The 19,446-nt window shown below is 34.8% G+C and overlaps 1 protein-coding gene across 1 annotated transcript in view; it reads right to left on the minus strand.

Annotated features, from left to right (window-relative positions):
- The window catches only part of LOC129230656 (RNA-binding protein MEX3B-like), a 34,824-nt gene extending 17,795 nt beyond the window's left edge, over positions 1 to 17,029 (minus strand). The window contains 2 exon segments of the mRNA XM_054865075.1: positions 16,725 to 16,828; positions 16,830 to 17,029. Coding sequence (XP_054721050.1) covers positions 16,725 to 16,828; positions 16,830 to 16,951 — 226 coding nt within the window. The 5' untranslated portion in view covers positions 16,952 to 17,029.
- Between the last annotated feature and the right edge of the window lie 2,417 nt (positions 17,030 to 19,446).

Here is a 19,446-nt window from a genome sequence, read left to right on the forward strand (position 1 = left end):
GAAATACAGGTGCAGGTTGAAATACAAGTGAGGGTAAAGAGCCTAAAACAAAATAATTCGTCATCATCGTATGATTCCGAAATTGCAGACGAATTGTGGTTTAAATGAAATTTAAGAACTACAAAGTAACGAAAAACCCACAAATGGCGCTTAAAGTGCCGAACTTCTATTGAGAAAGAGTTAAAGTAAATGTAACGCACTGAACGAACTGCGATCAGCTTCACGGAATTTTCTCTTGCCCTAACTCGCGTCGGGCATTCCAAAATAGGCGATTTTGAGTTGCCCGACAAACGAGACAAAACTGGTGCGTGGTAGGAAAAAAAATATAAACTATCTGCCCACAAAATTATAAATTATGGTTGTTTAATTGTAATTGCATTAAGGATGATATGGGGCGCAATTCGTTAACTTTAACCTAAATGTTGCAAAAGGGTCAAAAAGAAAAAAAATGAATAAGCAAGGTAATTATTTAAAAGGGTTCAGAGGTGGGCGACTGATCCGCATGTTTTTTTTGCTTTTTTTTCTTTCTTGACATGACCCCCCCCCCCTCCCCCCTTCACTACACACACATCCAGGATAATCTGGAATGACGAGCAGAGAATGATAAACAATCGCCGTCGAAACTAAGAGCGTGATCTGTGCCCCACTATCCACTTCTGTAAGTAATATTCCATTGAAGAATTTCCACTCTCAATAGACACGTTTAGTGTGACGTCAGGGGTTGCCAGAAACACGGGGAAGTTTCCAATCATGCCGTTGCTATGCGCGTTGCTATGGGAGAATCAGCATAGGATCTTCGTAGGAATAGGGTTAGAGCGATGTTTAATTGATAGTTTTTCGGCAATTAAATGGTCTAAATAATTTTTTTAGTGGTTTCAAGTTACATATAAGCCACCTGTAGACATCATTTGACGAGTATCGATAATTTTTACATGTGAATCGGGTTAAAATTCGGCAAAACATAGAATTATGTGGAATACAAGTGTGTTTTCTAGAGTTATATACTCTTCTTATTGTTATTTCTTTTTCGTTGGGGGAGAGGGGGACAGGTCCGACATTTGAGAGGGTCAGGAGAGGTATTGCTCCTTTCATGCCTTTTGGAAAATAACTGTATTTCTATAAATTTGGCGTAATTTTTGCTGTTTTTCGACGCAACATACTCGTACATTGACTTATTCCTTTTTGCACGTACCCTTCTAGGAAATTTGAAATATCATGACTTGGGGGGGGGGGGGAGATTTTTCTTTCAAAGTTTAGAGCGAAATTTAATTATTATTATTTTTTTTTAGGAAGAGGAGTAGTTTTAATTGAATTGTATGCATTCTTTTCTTTAGAAGACGAGAGACCATGTCAGCCTAGTCAGCGATACCTGGAGGGGGGGGGGAGAATTTTTCTGAATTTGTTCCAGTAATAATGCATATTTTAATGAAACTCCATTCCTTCGGGCTCTTTGGGGGGAAAGGGAGAATTGCGTGTTTTCTTCAAATTGTCACGAGTATTTTAATCTTTTTTTTTTTTTTTTTTGTATTCCGAGGCGGGGGATTTTTACTTTACTCTACTTGTTATACATATTTTTTGTATCAATATACATAAATATACATTGAAAATTTCAGTTTGTTCTACTATTTGCAATGCATAGTTCAATTAAATTCTTTTTTTCTTCGGAGAGAGGGGATATTTCTTCTTGCTGCGCGTAATTTTAAGTAATTGCTCTTTGGGGGGGGGGGGGGACAAGGATATACATATTAGTTTTTTTCTAGGTTCAATGGGAATTTTATCAATTTCTTCAAGCTAGTTTTTATTTCTATTCGGAATAGAGCTCGATTGGAGTTTAACTTAAATTACGTGTGTGTTCTCGCAGAAGAAAAACTTTTAAACTAAAATATCCCAATCAAACTCGCATTAGAATATGGTCAATGTAACCTAACATCCCCCCTCCCATTCGAAAAAAAAATAATTTCAATGCAAACAAGCATCACAATCGAGAAAAGTGAAAAATTCTCCTTCCCCAAACAAAAAATTACTTATACCATTAAAAAGAAAAAAAAAATCCCGCCCGAAAAAAATAATTATAATCAAATTCTTAGAAAACATTAAACGGGATTCAAAAAAAAAAATATCGTCATTTCAAATTTTTCTGCAAAGGGGGGGGGGGGGGGGTTAAATCATATACAGTAAATGCATATTGCATCGAAAGACAAAAAAATGCGCAAAATTTATAGAAATACAGCAATTTTCCGAAAGCGGGGGAGGGGGCAATGTCTTTCCAGACCCTCTCAAATGGCGGAGCTGTTCCCCTCCACCCAAAGAAAAAGAAATAACAATAAGAAGAGTGTAACTCTAGAAAACACACTTGTATTCCACATAAGTCTATGTTTTGCCGAATTTTAACCCGATTCACATGTAAAAACTATCGATATTCGTCAAATGATGTCTACAGGTGGCTTATATGTAACTTGAAACCACTAAAAAAATTATTTAAGCATTTAATTGGCAAGAAACCATCAATTAAACATCGCTCTAACCCTATTCGTACGAAGATCCTATGTTGTTTCTTCCTTAGCAACGCGCATAGCAACGGCATGATTGGAAACTTCCCCGAGTTTCTGGCAACCCCTGACGTCACCACTAAACGTGTCTATTGAAACATGTGCCCCACAACTGATCATCTGGAAGCTTTCATTTGCATTCCTTTTTGAACACAAGTGAGGAACAAACAATGCGTTTCACGTGCCTGAACCGGTTCACTAGGAAATGTCGTAGCCTACGAGGATGCAACGCTTCTCTGTTTGAGGGAAGTGTAGCAAATATTCCCCCAACTGGCTGATCCATTGTTTCCGCCCGTGCCCCCTTTCCCTGAGGACAAGTTTTGAGGCTCTACACCTGCTCGTCCCTTGAGTACTACAATCTTAGACCCAAGACTGACAGAGGGACGCCCTTTTATCCACCTGATTGATTGGAACTTCAAGTGCAACTGAAAGGAATATAACAAAAATCTCCTGGAGGAGACTCAATTAAAAATCTTGAGTATGAAGCTGAAGGTAGTAGAATTGCTGTCGCACTAGTCGACAACTTACGTTAGTATAGTAACGCCTAAAAAGCCTTTTCTAAGGTCATTAGCAGAGTAAGGAATTGAAGGACATTTGAGGCAGTGAGAAAGAAGCAAAGGGATTTTTGTGCAAAATTAAAAATTTGGAGACAGCCATTACAAATAGTAGGGGAACCTTTCCTCTATCTTGGAGCAAGAGGTAGAATTAACAGCCCTGGTGGTTCTGCTGTATAGCATGATTTATAAAAAAAAATCAATGAAAGCTTACCTAGGACGTTATCTTTAAACGCATTTTACTCAAAACTTGAAAATGTCCACTTACATCCCTTTGCTTCTCACTGCCTCTTTTAAATTGTAAAACACAAGCGCCAATCATAATCCATTCGGCAATTTCTCAGAGTTACGTAAAATAGAGATATCATAGAGGTTTAATTGATTTCGCTCAGAAAACTTAAGCCATATGCGATTTATTCCTTTCTTTTAGTGATTTATAGCGGCACCAGATCCTCAGTGGTTTGTTTGCTCTATATAACGACCTTCTATTACTGCGACCTTTCCATTATAGCGACCGATGCATGAAGTCCCATTTCCAATTCCATAGATGCAATGTTATTTTACTGTCCATTAGAGCGTCCGAACTGAACCGTTCATTCCAATATAACGTTCAAAACTAAGTTTAAATTTTTGTTCTAATCTCAGGACTAACTATCCGAAAACTAATGTTTTAACACTATACGTTTCTAAAGGTAAAATATGTTCATTTAAATGAATTATTTTTTAGTATAAGGTAAAAGAAATAATGAAAATAGCGCACAAATGATAGACATCACAAATGGAAAAAGTCTAAAAAAGCGGAAAGCTTCTACAATTGTAGCATAAAACTTAAAAAAAAAAAAAAAATCTCACGCAATTTTAAAAAAATTATTTTCTTAGTTTCTTGATTATCTTCTAAAATGAAGCATAACTATGAGAAATTATTCCTGCATTTCCAAAAACGACTTAACAACTTGCAATACGTTATTACGACCTCTCGTTATAGCGACCGATTTCGTTTGAACGACTGGGGTCGTTATAACGAACGTCAACTGTACTGACCACACAAGTTCGATTCACCAGCGTGTTATGTATGGAAGAGGGGAAACCATATCTTGAAGCAGTGAATAAACGCACAGCTTTAACCCAAGACCACAAGGGGGAGGGGGTTATATGTGCAATTTATCAATCAATGCTTCATATGAAACTTCTTTAATCTTTGCGTGGCGTTCGAATGCGAAATCGAAGCAAGTTTTGAAACGTTAATCGCATAATATTGTTTATTTTGCGAATAACGTTTTTTAAATTTATTTTTCAACTAGCCGCCTTCGGCGACCAGCTGGTCAGCCTTTTTACGCCATTCGCCTTTTTACGCCAGGGTTGCCGCCTTCAGCAGCTGCAAAGACAATTTAGCGACGGTATTAATGTTTTTCTTTATGTATCAATATTACCATTCGCCTTTTTACGCCAATGTTGCCGCTTTCAGCGGCTGCTTAAATAAATTGTGGCGCTATCAATCAATCTATCTATATCATTAGTAGTTTGAATAAAATATTTTCTAGACCTATCTCCAGTTCCGTCGTTTGGAATACTTTTAAAGGAGGGGAGACGCAAACGGCGTACTCTTCATGCAAATTTTGTCGAAAAATAACAAAAAGCACTCCCACTTTTATGAGAAAGTATTGTTTTTTCAAAGTCATGGTGTGGGGGGGAGGGGCATTGACACTCCGTTGAAGTTTTTTAAATGCATGTCTCTTTCTTGCTGTCCATCTACTATATCGACCTCAATATTTGTCTATCTATAAGATCTATGTACAGTCGAGCCTCCATATATCGAACTTCCACATATCGAAATTTTCTATATATCGAAATCTCAGCATATTTCAATGTTCATTACATAGAAAAATTGTTTCTATGTATCGAAAAAATCTCTATATATCGAAATTTTTTCGAGACATTCGTAGATTTTTTTTCCACTTTACACTGTTTGTCTCATGAAAAATGAAGGTTAGGGGAGAAAATTATGTTTACTAAAGGTTGCTAAGAAACTCATAAGGGGAATCTGGTGTTGAAGGGTGTGTAGTCGTTGTTCCGTTCTGGAGTTCTTAAATTCCCTCAAGTTTATTTCAAATCTTAGTTGTAACCAGTAACACTGTAAAATCAGTTTCAAGTTATCCCTTTTGTCTGTTGATTATCATTCCCAGTCTTTTCAGCTTCAGTAAAAATCGTTCAAGTTAAGTAGATTGATTTTTTACTTTTCTCCCGATTATATTGTCAAAATGAAAATCCCCTCATGTTGCGAATCAAGTTGAACTGCCGAAGAATAAAGATGTATGAAGGCACAAAAATGTAATTTCTGTTAATTTTTCAGATATTAACTTTCGTTTAATCCGATGCTCGTATAAATTAGAAATTGGGTTTCATGCACGAAAATTAGCTTTAATTTTAATGTTTTAGGAGATTTTTATGATAAAATAAAATTGTTTCTGTATATCGAAATTTCTATATATCGAATTTTTTTCCGGCAATTTGCTACTTCGATATATGGAGGTCCGACTGTATATCTACCTCTGACAGTAATTAACAATCTTTTTTTATTTATATAAGTATTAATTCTAAAAAAAAAAAACATTTTTTGTCCACTAAATCTCTATATCTACCTAACCACCAATCCATAACAAAAACACAGATCATGCAAAAAATCGCGGGCTTTATTTAATCAAAATAGCCCGCAAATAAAATAAATAAAAAAAAAAGCTCTATGTTTACCGTAGTGTGGCAAAAAGTAACGCTTGCAAAAAAAATATAATAAAATACAAGGTGAAGAGAAGGCAAACAATTTCAGTTGGATTACGTGATGAGGTAAGTTCGGAACTCAGGCGGCAAGCGACAGCTCGCGCTACGTTCTGCATTTAAAAAATTGTAAAAAAACTATTGCGTATTTAAAAAAAAAATTCTTCTGAAGGGGGCAGAATGTTTTTATTATTACCAACTAAAATTTTAGAATTGAGGATTGAATACTTTTCGCAGGATGGGTTTCGAAAAAAACTAAACCCAGAAAAAAAAATGCAAATTAAAGGTTTTTTCAAAAATCTATAAAAGATACAAAAATTGCTTCCAAATTTTTTCATTTATCATATTTAAAATTAAATTTTCTACACCATAGTACAAAAAATATTCGTCTGGCGTGGTTGGTTCGGGGTCTGTGAGGTTAAAAGTGCTAAAAATCACATAAAACATTAAATAACTTTTTTTCTAATTAAAATATCAAAAATCGAAGGCCGAGGTGCACATCTTCAGCAAAAACTGCACCAGTATACCAAATTTCATCTTTCTAGGCCTTACCGTTTTCTCGGGATGCACGCCACACACACACACAAACATCTTATTTTATTATATGTAGAGATAGATAACTCAATTTTTCAATGACGCACGTTTTTCTTTTTAACTCCCAAAGGGAAGTGTTTTTCAAATTGATCTTTTTCCCTTTCTGCTTTTCTTTAGAATGGTAACTTTTTTTTTTTTATAAATGAAAAACTAATTTAAGTTTAGTTTTAAAAGTTTGCAAAAAAAAAACACACATTCAGATTACATTCAAATCAAATTCTAGCAGATAAGTGAAACGAAGGAGTTTTGAAAAAAAAGTTTGCTTTAGTGATTTAGTTATGTTAAAACTTTAGACGGGGGGTGGGGACAAGGAGGGTGTGTCAAACGTTAACATAAAAGGGCCAGGGCAGTGTCAAGGGGAGAGGCACTTAATTAGAACAAATATCGCTCTTTAAATCCAAAGGGAAAATCTTTCAGAGTATCCATGATGATGCATATTCTGCAATATTAGCCAGCCACTCAGTCATCAGTAGTACTTAGACTGAACAGAGTGTTTCCAAAGTGGGCATACCCCTCCTTCACTTCAACACCATATTAAGGCAAAACTTTGGGACCTAATCCTAAGAGACCGTTGCGTAATATTAAACTAGTTTCTATTAGATTTCACTTTAATACCCCCCCCCCTCCCCAGAAAAAAAAAAGATGAGCAATCTTTTTTAGATCACAAATACTGCTATAATGGTAATGCAAATACATATAAAAGCTCCTGAATTGGAACTTAACGAAAATTATTTCCTTTGAAACTCAGGAAGCTAAAACCATAAATGTTTTTTCAGCGATTCCTTTCTAAACACTTTCTAAAATGCAGCTAGCAAATCAGCAAAACCTGCTTAGTCGCTAAGTGTTGAATGACCTCATTTGCCTGTAGCAAAATCAAGGTCACTCGAGAAAGAAGAGCTTTTGGACGAGGCTCATTCATAAGACTGAAATCATCACTAAACGAAGTTATTTACTATATTATTTACGAGAACAAATACGATACACGCATGAATTGGGCCTAACATTGGACTGGGCTGCTTTATTAAGGGGAAATCAATATTGTAAATAATCCCTTGTGCATGGTTCATACACTTGGTAGTTAGAAAAAATTCTCGGACTTTCCCAGGTGATTTTTTAAAAAAATTCCAAGTTACTCGCTTCAGTCAAAATTAAGTTTAAATAACAATGTTTTCAAAATATTTTTTTAAAATTTTAGGTAGCAATAGGTAAGAACAGAAACTTTTCCGTTTAGATTTTTTAAAAAAATCTTGGAACTTTTCTCTTTTTTAAGTTTTTCAAAATTCTCTTTCTCAAGTTCTTTTAAATTTAAGTTTTTCTTTTATGTTTAGCTCAAAATCTTTTTCATTCGTTTACTACTTATTGAAAACAAAGTACTTTTAACCTATTTTAGCGTTTCTTCGATGCATCCGCATTTGGATTGCAATACTTCGTTTTATTTTCTTATTAGTATATAAAAAAACATATTGAGCAAAATACAAAGCAATTTTCAGTAACTTGTTGCATTGATCGAGATACCATTTAATTCAAAAATCAACAGCTGCTGATAATAGTCTGATATCAATAATCATCAGTTCTTTTTCTTTTGCACATTGAAAAACGCTTACATTAAAATTTTACAATTTTTACAGGAAGCGTCGATAAATACGAAGATTAGATCTCATGTTAAGAAATTCAATGGGGGAAAATTGAAAAAAAAAAATTGGGGGGGGGGGGAGGCAAAATTGGAAATTTTCCTGACATTTTTAGCTATGTCATTTTCACTGACAATTCCAGGTTTTCCGTGGTGAGCGTGCGAAGCCTGCGTAAATGATTTTTTTTTCTTTCTTAAAATGCATTTAAACATATTTATCAATAAAATTTCAACACGAGCAATATTTTGAATTATTCTACAACATGTTATAGCAAGTCTTGTCAAAAAACGTAGAAAAAAATAAAATTTGATGTATAACTCTCGTTCAGGTTCACAAAGCGATTCGAGAAAAATGAGTTTTTTTCCTTCTTGAACTACATATATATATATTTAACAAATTAAAGGTCCTTAGCATACGGTAGCTAGAATCCTTTTTTCCCCCAAATTATTAAACATTCCATCTACTGACGTCAGAGGAAAAAAATAAAAACATGAAATTCTTGATGGAAACGGACGTTTTGAAAAATTTACGTTCTCAAGGATAAAGTTTGCAAAATTTTAGAGGCATTGGGCTGATACGAAAATACACTTCATAAAACTTTTTAAAATGCGTCTCCCAATGACATATCTTGAACTTTTACTATTTAAACAACACTCCAATTAGTTCGCATATTCAACCTCTACAATAAATAACTCCAACAAAAGCTACGCAATAAAAATTCTTACATCGACTTAAAAGTGATGAGAATGATACATCGTCGCTTCAGAATAACACGAAGACATCTAATCCTAGGAATAATACTAAGATATCCTACTGTTGCTCTGAGACGGCGACATATCGCTCGTTTGAAAGAGTACCACCATACGAAATTTTTAATTTTTTTTCGCTTTAAGGGCTTTAAACGTTATATTCTCCGGAAAAAAAATGAGATTCTTTTGTTCTAATATTAACTAAATTTCAGGAAGAGTGAAACCTCAGACGCTTCTTCTGTAAAATTTCAATTCTACCTCTTGTGTCACACTTCTTCCAAATAAGCGATATATATTTTTTCAAATGTCCCGGCAAGATTCCACACTGATATAATGAGGGTCAGTTGAATTGATATGAATAGGCTATTAAATAAAGTAGTGACTAAGCACCAAATATGTTAAGTCAACAGTGACTTTGCCATTTTGCAGGAGCTAATTCTAATTAGAAAATTCGTGCTATCAAGCAAGTAAAAAGGTATTCTGAAAATTTAACTTGAACTTTTTTTTTTTTTTTTTTTTTTGAAATTACATCAGCTGTTAAAATGCAGGAAGAATAACTAAGAACTTTTTATTCAATTGATATTGAATCATTAGTTTATCAGTACAACTAGTCTATTTGTATAATCATGTCACAACTCGGAGCCAATTCCATAAAAACCCTAATTTCTAGTGAAAAAAAAATGTAGTTGAAGAGTTGACTATACAGATCTCACTCCCCCCCCCCAAGCAATCTTTTCCCTTTCTAACCCGTGAATTGTTTATTTCCTAAAGGTAAAAAGCACGAAAATTAGTTAACAATTCTTTCTAAAACCAAACTTAATTGTACAACAAGACTTCTTTTATATCAAGCTTAATGAAGTGGGAACGTTTTGATTAGATTTCAATAATCACTAATCGGCGGGGGGTTTAAAATTTCGAAAATATTTGATAATTTGATATATATCGGATATTTTAATATGTAGCCGATATTTTCAATCAGCACTAACTAGCCATCAAAATAGTAAATAATACATCCTCAAATCTCACTCTATTTTCTTATATTATTACAATATATGAGCTTAAGTTTTTTTTATTATTTATATCCAATATTTCTTGTTTTCATTTCAATCAATTTTAATGGAGTTGATTTAGCATTAGCTGTTTCACTCATTTCTCTTCTGTTAGCTACTTTTAGTTATATGATTCAGAAATAAAACATATGCATTAGTCGGTGCACAGTCATAAGACACTCTTTAGATATAACCACCGTAAACACAAGTAAAAAAGGAATATTATATTACTTTGTTATATTAATGATGTATTAATACATGATAAAAATATAGTACATAACTTTTTGGTTGCTTTTAATAATAAATGAGTAATATTACTCTGATTAATATAATTTTTATATTGAAGATACGATAATTGAAAAAAAAATATCGAAAATATCATGATATTTTCAAAATAAATATCGGAAATATATCATGATATATATCGACCGATATATTACATCGGCGAACCCTGCTAATCGGTAACAGCAAGTCTGGTCAAAGGAATTACAATCATCAATCATTCCTATCGGGTTTAATCAAGTCCTTCACACAGAAGTTGGTCCAGGACTTGGGGGTCCTTTTTCTTGAATTAGTTTATAGATATGTTTTACAATTAGTTTTGTTCAGTACTGTAGAAAAATATATTCTTTGAAACGTACCTTTTTGTACCGTTTTCGTTATGTTTGACGTATTTTGGTTAGACAAAAAAAAAAGTTAATTTGGATTAATTAAGTAACCGAAGTTTTGCTGGAACAACAATTTTATTAAACTTTTTGACAAATGCACTTAATATTCTTCGAAATACATCCCTTGGGCTTCGGTACACCAATAGCTGTCCTTCGACAGTTCAAAGCATTTTTTAAACGCGTCTTTCGGGATGGCGTTTAGATTGATCGTTACACTTTTTGAATGCCCGTTATCGTCTGGAAATGGTTCATTTTGCTGAGCAAGAACGTAAAGAAATCCGGGGGAGACATGTCTGGGCTATAGGCGGGTGGGGGAATAACTGCGATGCCATGCTTGATCAAAACCTTGGAAACCAGTTTGGCGCACACTTTTTGCTGGCTCAATTCTTCCGTCACAATTTTCAGAACGGTGTAGTAAGTTAGATTTATCTCTTCACTCATCTCCCAGATTCTTGCCCGACGGTCGATGTTCAAGAATTTACGAATCATGTTTACTTTTTCGTCAGGTTTTGACATCGAAGGCCTCCCCGCGCGTTGTTCGTCTTCGGTGTCCTCCTAGCAGTCTTTGAACGCTTTGTGCCATTCATAAATTCGTGTCTGAGACAGAACATCGTTTCCGAAGCTTCCTTAAACAGGCCCTGGGTCTGGGTAAAAGTTTTTTTTTAGTTTTACGCAAAACTTGATTGAGTAACGCTGATCAATCTCGTTCGTTGCATTTTCACCACTCGGTAAAACGTAACCGACTGCAAAAAGAACCTTCGCGCGTAAGCGATATTTACTCAAACGCTGCAAGAGCAACAAGATCAGACGCACATTTTCCATCAACATGCATTCTTTTTTGACTCCTGAAAACAGAGCAGCGGCAAAAGTTCGGTTACTTTTCAATCGCTAACTGTATGCATGCCAATTTTGGGAAAGGTTCGTTGTCGCGATGTGACAGTTCGCAAATTATTTATGTAGAGAACTCTTCTTTCAGACAGTGAGTTAAACATAAAACATGGACTTTATACTAACAAAGCTCCAGCTGAAACGAACCCCCCCCCCTTCCCCTGCTACGCTGATTCGCTCGATTTCTTTGTCCTTCTCAGTTTTTTTTTTTATTTTTTTTTAATATACTTTAAAGGGTTAAACACATTCATGGGAGGGGTGGGAAGGATTTGTACAGATTGGGAGGCATGATTTGAGGCACAGGGCACCAACATTCAATATTCTAACAAGATTAATTTGACAACAAAACATTATCTGATCACTAATCCAGCTTGTTTTTCGAAAGGGGCAATATCGGAAGGAGGCTCAAAAGTGAAATATTCGGGGAAAATAGGACGCCTGGGCCGAATTTTCAGTAAACAAAACGCGGTTTCCAAGGTTTTTTTTTTTTTCATTTAAAAAAAGGGGGGAGGAAGGTGATGGTCGTAACTTACATGTTCCAGTTCAGTGCTCGTCACAATGATTTAGAAATAACAAGATGATAAACGTCAAACATCGATTACTTTATGAAGTGATAAAGTCATAAAAAAAGTTCTGTAAATTTATTTCAGCGCGAGATCGCACTTTCTCGACAACAACAGGCAGAATCAGTAGATTATATTGGAAAAAATAATCACATATATTTACTCGGGCCCGTAGCGAAGTCGAAGGGACAAAATATAATGTGTTAAAGAGTCGTAATTTTGTTTGAAAAAGTGAAACGATACAAAGCAAAAAATGAAGGGGAGTTGACGCTAAAACGTCAAAGTCAAAAATTCGCTAATCACAGCCTTGCTCGAAACGAGAGCTTATAACAATATTTGAATTTTTAAGAATTTCTTGTCCCCAATCCTCATATTAATAATAGCCGGTGATCGAGTTACCCGCGTATATCAACACTTAAACTCGCGCCACGGCATAAATGGTCAACAATGAACGCTACCTACTGGAGTTTAGTGTAAATCCAATGGAGTTAGGATTATAATTTCAACTATCAAAATATCACCAAACAGGCAATTGCTTCGTTTAAATGTATTAGAGTAGAAGCAATTTTCACTTGTCATACCTTGACAGCCGACTTTCTAGTATAATAATAAATGCAGAATCTGATGCAAATTATAGGCATTTTACTTAATTATTTCCGATTGTACTTCGCTATTCAACTTATTACAGGTTAAGACTCTTGAATAGTGGAAAAAACTGGTACGCGCGCGAGTTACGATCGACAGCATTAAGTTGGTCGGAGGGGGGGGGGGGGAGGACAAAGGTTACATCTACAGTACATTTCACAACAAACAAAATAACATGCAAAAATGCAGTACAGTTCTGAAATCCGAGTCCCCCAAAGGACGACGGGCTCTGGAACGAGCATTGTTTTCATTTACGTTTACATCTCAATAGAGTTGCGATTTCGACGTTGTAGAGAAAAGATTTTTCTCCAACACTTACGAAATATCATTTGACTTGATTTTTGAAAGGGAGAAACTGAAAATATGCAAAAGGTGTTTTTAAAACGGGTGCGACAGCCTAAATTCATAAAAATTTACATCCAAATTCATTGAACTCTTTCTTTGTTAAAACACAATTTTAGGGGGGAAAATCTACAAGCGAAAAATAAGGTATTTTAAAAATAAAAATAATTTAACATCTTTCCCACCGAATCCGAGATCTTAACAAAATACAACCTTACGACACAAGAAATAAAGGAAATCCCAGAACTATGACATTGTTTAGCTGAACTGAACACATCTAAGTTTTTTCACAGGCTTCCATTAACTTATGATTTCACAAGGAATGATCCAACGAAACTGTTAGAGCTTTAATTACTTTTGCTGGGCTGATGGCCAGTGGCGTACATAGCACCACCGCAAACCCAGCGGCGCGGAGGGGGGGCACAAGAGGTGTGAGGACGCACGCTCTGAATAAATAACACTATGTTAGAATAAAATTTATGGGGGGGGGCGCACTTATAAACATATAGGGGGCGCGATGATACGATGTACGCTACTGCTGATGAACCCATTTCTTTTGAACTCCTTAGACAAAGAATCGATTCAATAGTTATTTAGGTTTTCTCCCAAATTTTATGTATAACATCTCTTTTTTATTGTATGTATGGATTTTTTCGCCGAAACAAATAAACAAAATACATCTTTGCAATGCGAAAACCATTTTATAAAAATTTCCGACATTAAACGAATTATTACTCTATTTATCATTAAAAACAAAACTGAAGGAATTTAGTGAACCTAAAACCAAAGAAACAACTTAAGCAGAATTACAATTAGAAAAGTCCAGTACTGTTATAGTGTTCATATTTTGGGATGTAAACCTCTCCGTTTGAGGAAGATAACAGACGTCAATGATGGCGAAGTGCCAAACGAGGCATCGCACTCGTTTCATCCCAAGCTTCCCGTCCTTTGGTAACACAATAAAACTCGGTCAGACTCGTGTTTTAATTCGAATCAGTTTCTAACTGAACTGTATTCAATCTAACTTTCCAATGCAACTAGGCGAAAACACACACAAAAAAAGACGTAACAGTCATAAATAAGCCATAACGTTATGCAAGTAATATTTCAAAACATTTTAGTGTTTAAAAGAAAAGCTAAACATGCCGAGAAACAGAATGCAGAAGAACGTCGAAAACCTAATCGTCAAAAATCAGAATGCATTCTCATGAAGTTCAATAAATTTTCCTTTGTGTTCAGTTTGAAAGTAAGAGGTATATTTTTGTTAAATTCAATTGAGAACGTAATTACATACTGCGTTGCATGACAGATATTGAATTGTCACTTTATTTGATTGAATAGCACACTATTTTCCTTAACGGTATATGGTTATTTTCGAAAATCCGAACTATCTGTGGTCCAAATTGGTTCAGATTTTCGACGTTCTATTGCATTAGTAAAAGACCGGGCTAACTTTTCAGGGAATCTCAGCACTTTTTTTTTTTAATGAAACTCAGTACATTCGACTGAAGTCTAACAATTTACGTTTAGAAATAAATTATGATTCCTCTTTTCTCCAAAAAAAAAAAAAAAAAAGAATTGAAACCATTACGCTTTTTTTTTTTTTTTTTTCAAATTCTAAAAATAGAAATCTGTATTACTGCAATATTAAAACTACGTCCTAAAAATATTCAAGGTTAAATCTTGGGACAAGTAACGCACCATTATTATTCAGAACTGTTTCAAAATAAAGCAAAAATTTTAGCATGCACAAAATTTATCAAGGTAAATATGAGTTTGCTGAAACTAAAAAGAATGTTTCCAAAAAATTATTTCTTCATCCATGATTTAACAATCGACTAATCCGGAGTAGAATATCTAGATTTCTACTTGTGCGCCCTCTGTTGCACATTAAAGAACATAGAAATTAATTTAGATGAAGAAAGGAACGGAGTTTCAACTTTTAACATGTTTAATTCTAACCGTTAAGCAAACAACGGCAAACGGAAATATTTTCAGACATACACTATTATTGTTACATAAACCGCACGACAACAATAATAAAAACAAAAAAATCTATGACTTAATACTTTTAATATTTCCGCCAGTGACTACCACGAACAAAATAAAAGGTAAAACGCGCTTCAAAAGATAATCTGAAACGTTTGGATACACATTTCCAGTACGATAATTTATGCTGTCGTAATTTCTTTCTTTCTAAGGAAATAAATACTTGGAGAAAGCTTAATTCGATGGAACGAATGGAAATGGCATATAGAAACGTATATTTTATTTCAATCAAATCAAACTATAACGTCAAAATAAAATAAAATAGACATTAGCCAAAAAAACTTAATTTACGAGCATGAAATTAAGGCAAAATTTAAAGGATTTAGAATGAGAGGCAACAAGATCAGCACTAAAAATAATAATTTATTTGATCGAATAATGAAGCATTCCCTCAATTTAATTTCACGACTTGAATTTCTTTAACAGAAGTTTATGCAATATTAGTTTTAACAAGTACTACTTTATCAACCAAGCAACTTAAATGTATTTTTTTAAACATGAATAAGTTTATTCTATGTTATAATTAAGACGGTGTTCTTTTTAAAAAATATAAATGAATTATTTCTTTGTTACTGCTACGATCGAGGGAGATGGAACTCGTTGGACAGATCTTAATCTTATAATAAAATCACATGGTAGCTATAAACAAATATTATTACTATCTTTTCAGTGTTGTAACTTGATTTCTTTAAATGGTTTTAATGAAGAAGGGAGTAATCCAGTCAGTTAATTTAGTGCATAGTTATTTGTAGTTTCTTGAAGTTAATAACATTGGATATTCATTATTAAAATTGTCATATGTTGTTTTCGTAATGGGGACCGTCGGTATGCTTCAAAGAGTTGTTAAAAAATAATGTAAAAAAGGAACACTTTCAAAACAATCTGGGATTCGGTGCGAATGTTTAATGAACCTCATTGTGGAAGCTCAAACTGCTTATTTAATTTTAAGATGAGAAAAAATTACCACTAGAAAAGAGGACCGACGTTCTTCATCTCCCACTAATAGAAATCATTGCAACAGTCTCAATACGAAATGTAGAAAAGAGTAGTTAGTTGGCAATGTACACTCACAAAACTTAACTAGCAACTTAATGATACCAATTTATTACAAAGGAAACATTTTACTAAACAAACTAACTGAACATCTACGTTCATTCCATGCAGTAAGAATCAGACATCGTTCTTTTTCGTCACGCAATGTTTAAAATACGATAAAAAGTATTTATATTGATTTTTTTTTTAAACCAATAATAAAACAACAAGCGTTAAATATTGGTTACTGTAACCGTTGTGTTTTAAATTTTTTGGATTTTAAGTGCCAAGCACCATTTTGGCTTTTAAACCGAGGTACAACTTCTGAAAAGAAAAAGAATTCTATTTTTTTCAACTGCTCACATAAATTACAGGAGGTAAACGTAAAGCGATGAAAAAACAAAGTATGAAAAAAAAATCAATCCTGATTAATTATTCACTTAAATGCCTTTGAAAGGTAACTGAAGGGAAAATTCTAAATCGGAAGAATATTATTTAACATGAAAGTAATCCAGTATAGTAAGCATGATGCAGCAAAGCAGAAAGCGCCGGACCGGATGTCATCCTAACAAAGGAAATTCGGACTCTCTGTGAAACAAAGGAAATATTTAGCTACGAATATAGAGACTTGTTTCCTACCTTGCCTTCCCACGATTTCAGCAACATGCTCGGAGCTTGGGACGGGAACACATTCCGTCGTATTTTGGCTTTTTTTTGCTCCTTGGCTCACCATCGTAGGAATTACCTAAAGTGTCATTTTCGTTGTTCAAACCGAACATTGTCATTTCCAGTGCTAATTCTAGCACTCTGTGGTCTTCTAGAGACCTGCCATTGCGCTCCATATCGCTGAACAGACTAGCGGGCATCACAGGAGAAGTATAAAACAGAAAAGCGGTATAAAAATAAAATACTAAGATCTGTTCCTTTGTCTAGTACTCAAATCGCACGGCACCATCAGCCCTGCGCCGTACAAGAAGCACAGCGTCAAAATGTTCCAGAGTCGAAAATAACCATCACAGCCCGGGACATACAAAACCTGTGCGTCAGCCGGCTACGTCAGTCACGTGATATTTCGGAGGAAAACGGTGATTGGTGAAACTTCCAACAGGGGGGCGCGGCTGCATGGCAGGAAAGCAAATGGCGTCCGTTGATTGACAGCGTTTAACAGCTCTGGTTGCGTGAGAATGAAGAGGAGACATATTATTGCTGGGAGAGAAAGATACAAATCGAGTTCGCCGCTGACTAGAGGTGCATGAATGAGTAATCAATTGTTATGCAAGCTTTGTTTTAATCTTTCATTGACATATATTCTCAGCTAGTCCTCCTGCACTCATTACGAAGCTTGAGTTTTACTCACCACAACTGATGTTCTCAACAGTCGTTTACAAATTGGCGGGAAGTTTTGGCGCGCGGAAACCGCGTGTGGTCAAAGGAAGAATGAATCCCTTTAAATTTCTTCCTGGTACTATTTGCAATCTTTCTCATTTCCGGTGCTCCAACACCCCCGCGATGGAATGCGGCTTGTAATCAACTTCTTTTGATTCTGCCTATCGGGTTCTTAAATTCTCTGTTAAATTTTTATATCGAATGAAGCAATTTTTATACGCGACGATCATGTTCTGTTTTTTCTTTCATTCTAAAATGAGATTTTGGATCTTGCGTAATTTTGTATCCCGGATTAAATATTTGATTTTGTAACCGAAATTTCTTTAAAATGTTTGATTAAAAAAAAAAACTACATTGTTAGGCATAAGAAAATTAGCAAACAAAGTTCATTCTGCTTACTAATCGACCTTGATGAACTCTAGAGGTGCTACCAAAAGGGGACCCCCCCCCCCCCCAAAAAAAAAAAGAAGCATTAGTTTTAACCGATAATACCAATCCTAATAATGTTAGTACATACAGTACTATAGTTGGTAAAAAAAAAAATTTTTGAAGGAACTATCTTGGGGTTTGTCCCCAAAGGAAAGAGTGGTTTGAGTTTGAAACGAACTTGCATTGCAATTTTATTTCTTCCATAAAAAAAGAAAAAAAACATTTCGGTGGATGGCGAACCCCTCTAGCATAAATATATATATTTGATTATTGTCGGTATTATTACTTTTTTTTTTTACAATAACCAAAGCTCTTATAACAAGCACTACTCAGTCGAGAGCGTTTTTCAGAGATCCAAATCGTTTAAAATTAAAATATTTCTAATTGAGGAGTTTTTTTTTTTTTTTTTTTTAGCTTTCTTTTCTTTTTTTTCATTTTATTTCATTTCATGTATTTATTTTGTTTCCTTAAATAATTTTCTTGAAAAAGTGGACTTAATTTCTCATTAATGATTAACAATAGCCCGCTTCACTGCATTATAAACAATAGATACTGCATGGTGCATACTGCATAATTTAAAATTACTGTAAAAATAACTAGTAAGAAGTAACCATTTTACGAAGTCCCATTGAAGAAAGAGAAGCAAATGAACGGTTAGCTAGCAGTAGAGAAGATAAAGAACCATAGCGCCATCTATTGAAAACGTCAAGCATAATGTTTATTTGTTCGTTGTTGCTTATATTATCCTCAAAGCTGCCACCTGCTACGAAAAAATTGTAGTTTCGACGAATTGCAGCTTTAGACGCTACGAAAGCGGGTCCAAAAATTACGATTTTCTGTTTTTTTAATTTATAAATCCAAGAACGAAAAAAAAAAAAATCATTAACTGCATGAAAACTAAACCGGTAAGTTCAAAAAATCAAACTTCTACTGGGATGTGTATATGCAATAGCGATTTTTCAGCTGAACATGGTGGTCGTGATGATTGCCGCATGTTAATTCAAAAGGACATGCCTACCGGGTGAAAGGTACAGCTAATAATCAAGAATTTATCATCTTAAAATATTCAGTATAAAATCTTTTATTCCGTATTATTTTCTGTATCGTATTTGCAACTTATTAAGTATCATTATTTTATTCTTTATTCTATTGACAATTCATCACCGTTTGATTCTGAAGCAGTGCCCTCCCCCCCCCCCCCGCCACAAAATGCAACTACGATTTTGGATTTCCAAAAGTTGGCAGCTCTGCTTATCCTTCTACTGGTAGAAGTGGGTGCTTGATCTAGAGGGGAGCAAGCAGGCCCATTAGTTCAAAGCTCTCCAACCTACGGCCCGCGTGCCAAATCTGGCCCGCGAGCACATTCCTCCCGGCCCGCTGGAAGCTTACGAACTGAATACATTCCCTCCCCCCCCTTTGGTAATATATTTCTTTTCAGGCATTTTAAAAGAAAACTAAGTCAAGAAAATCTGAAAAGTCACTACTACTCATGTTCGTAGCCAGAGAGGGGCAGGAAGGGAAAACTGCATCTCCCTAGAAGAGAGTC

Source organism: Uloborus diversus, chromosome 1 (assembly GCF_026930045.1).
Source record: "Uloborus diversus isolate 005 chromosome 1, Udiv.v.3.1, whole genome shotgun sequence".
Classification (NCBI taxonomy): Eukaryota; Metazoa; Arthropoda; class Arachnida; order Araneae; family Uloboridae; genus Uloborus; species Uloborus diversus.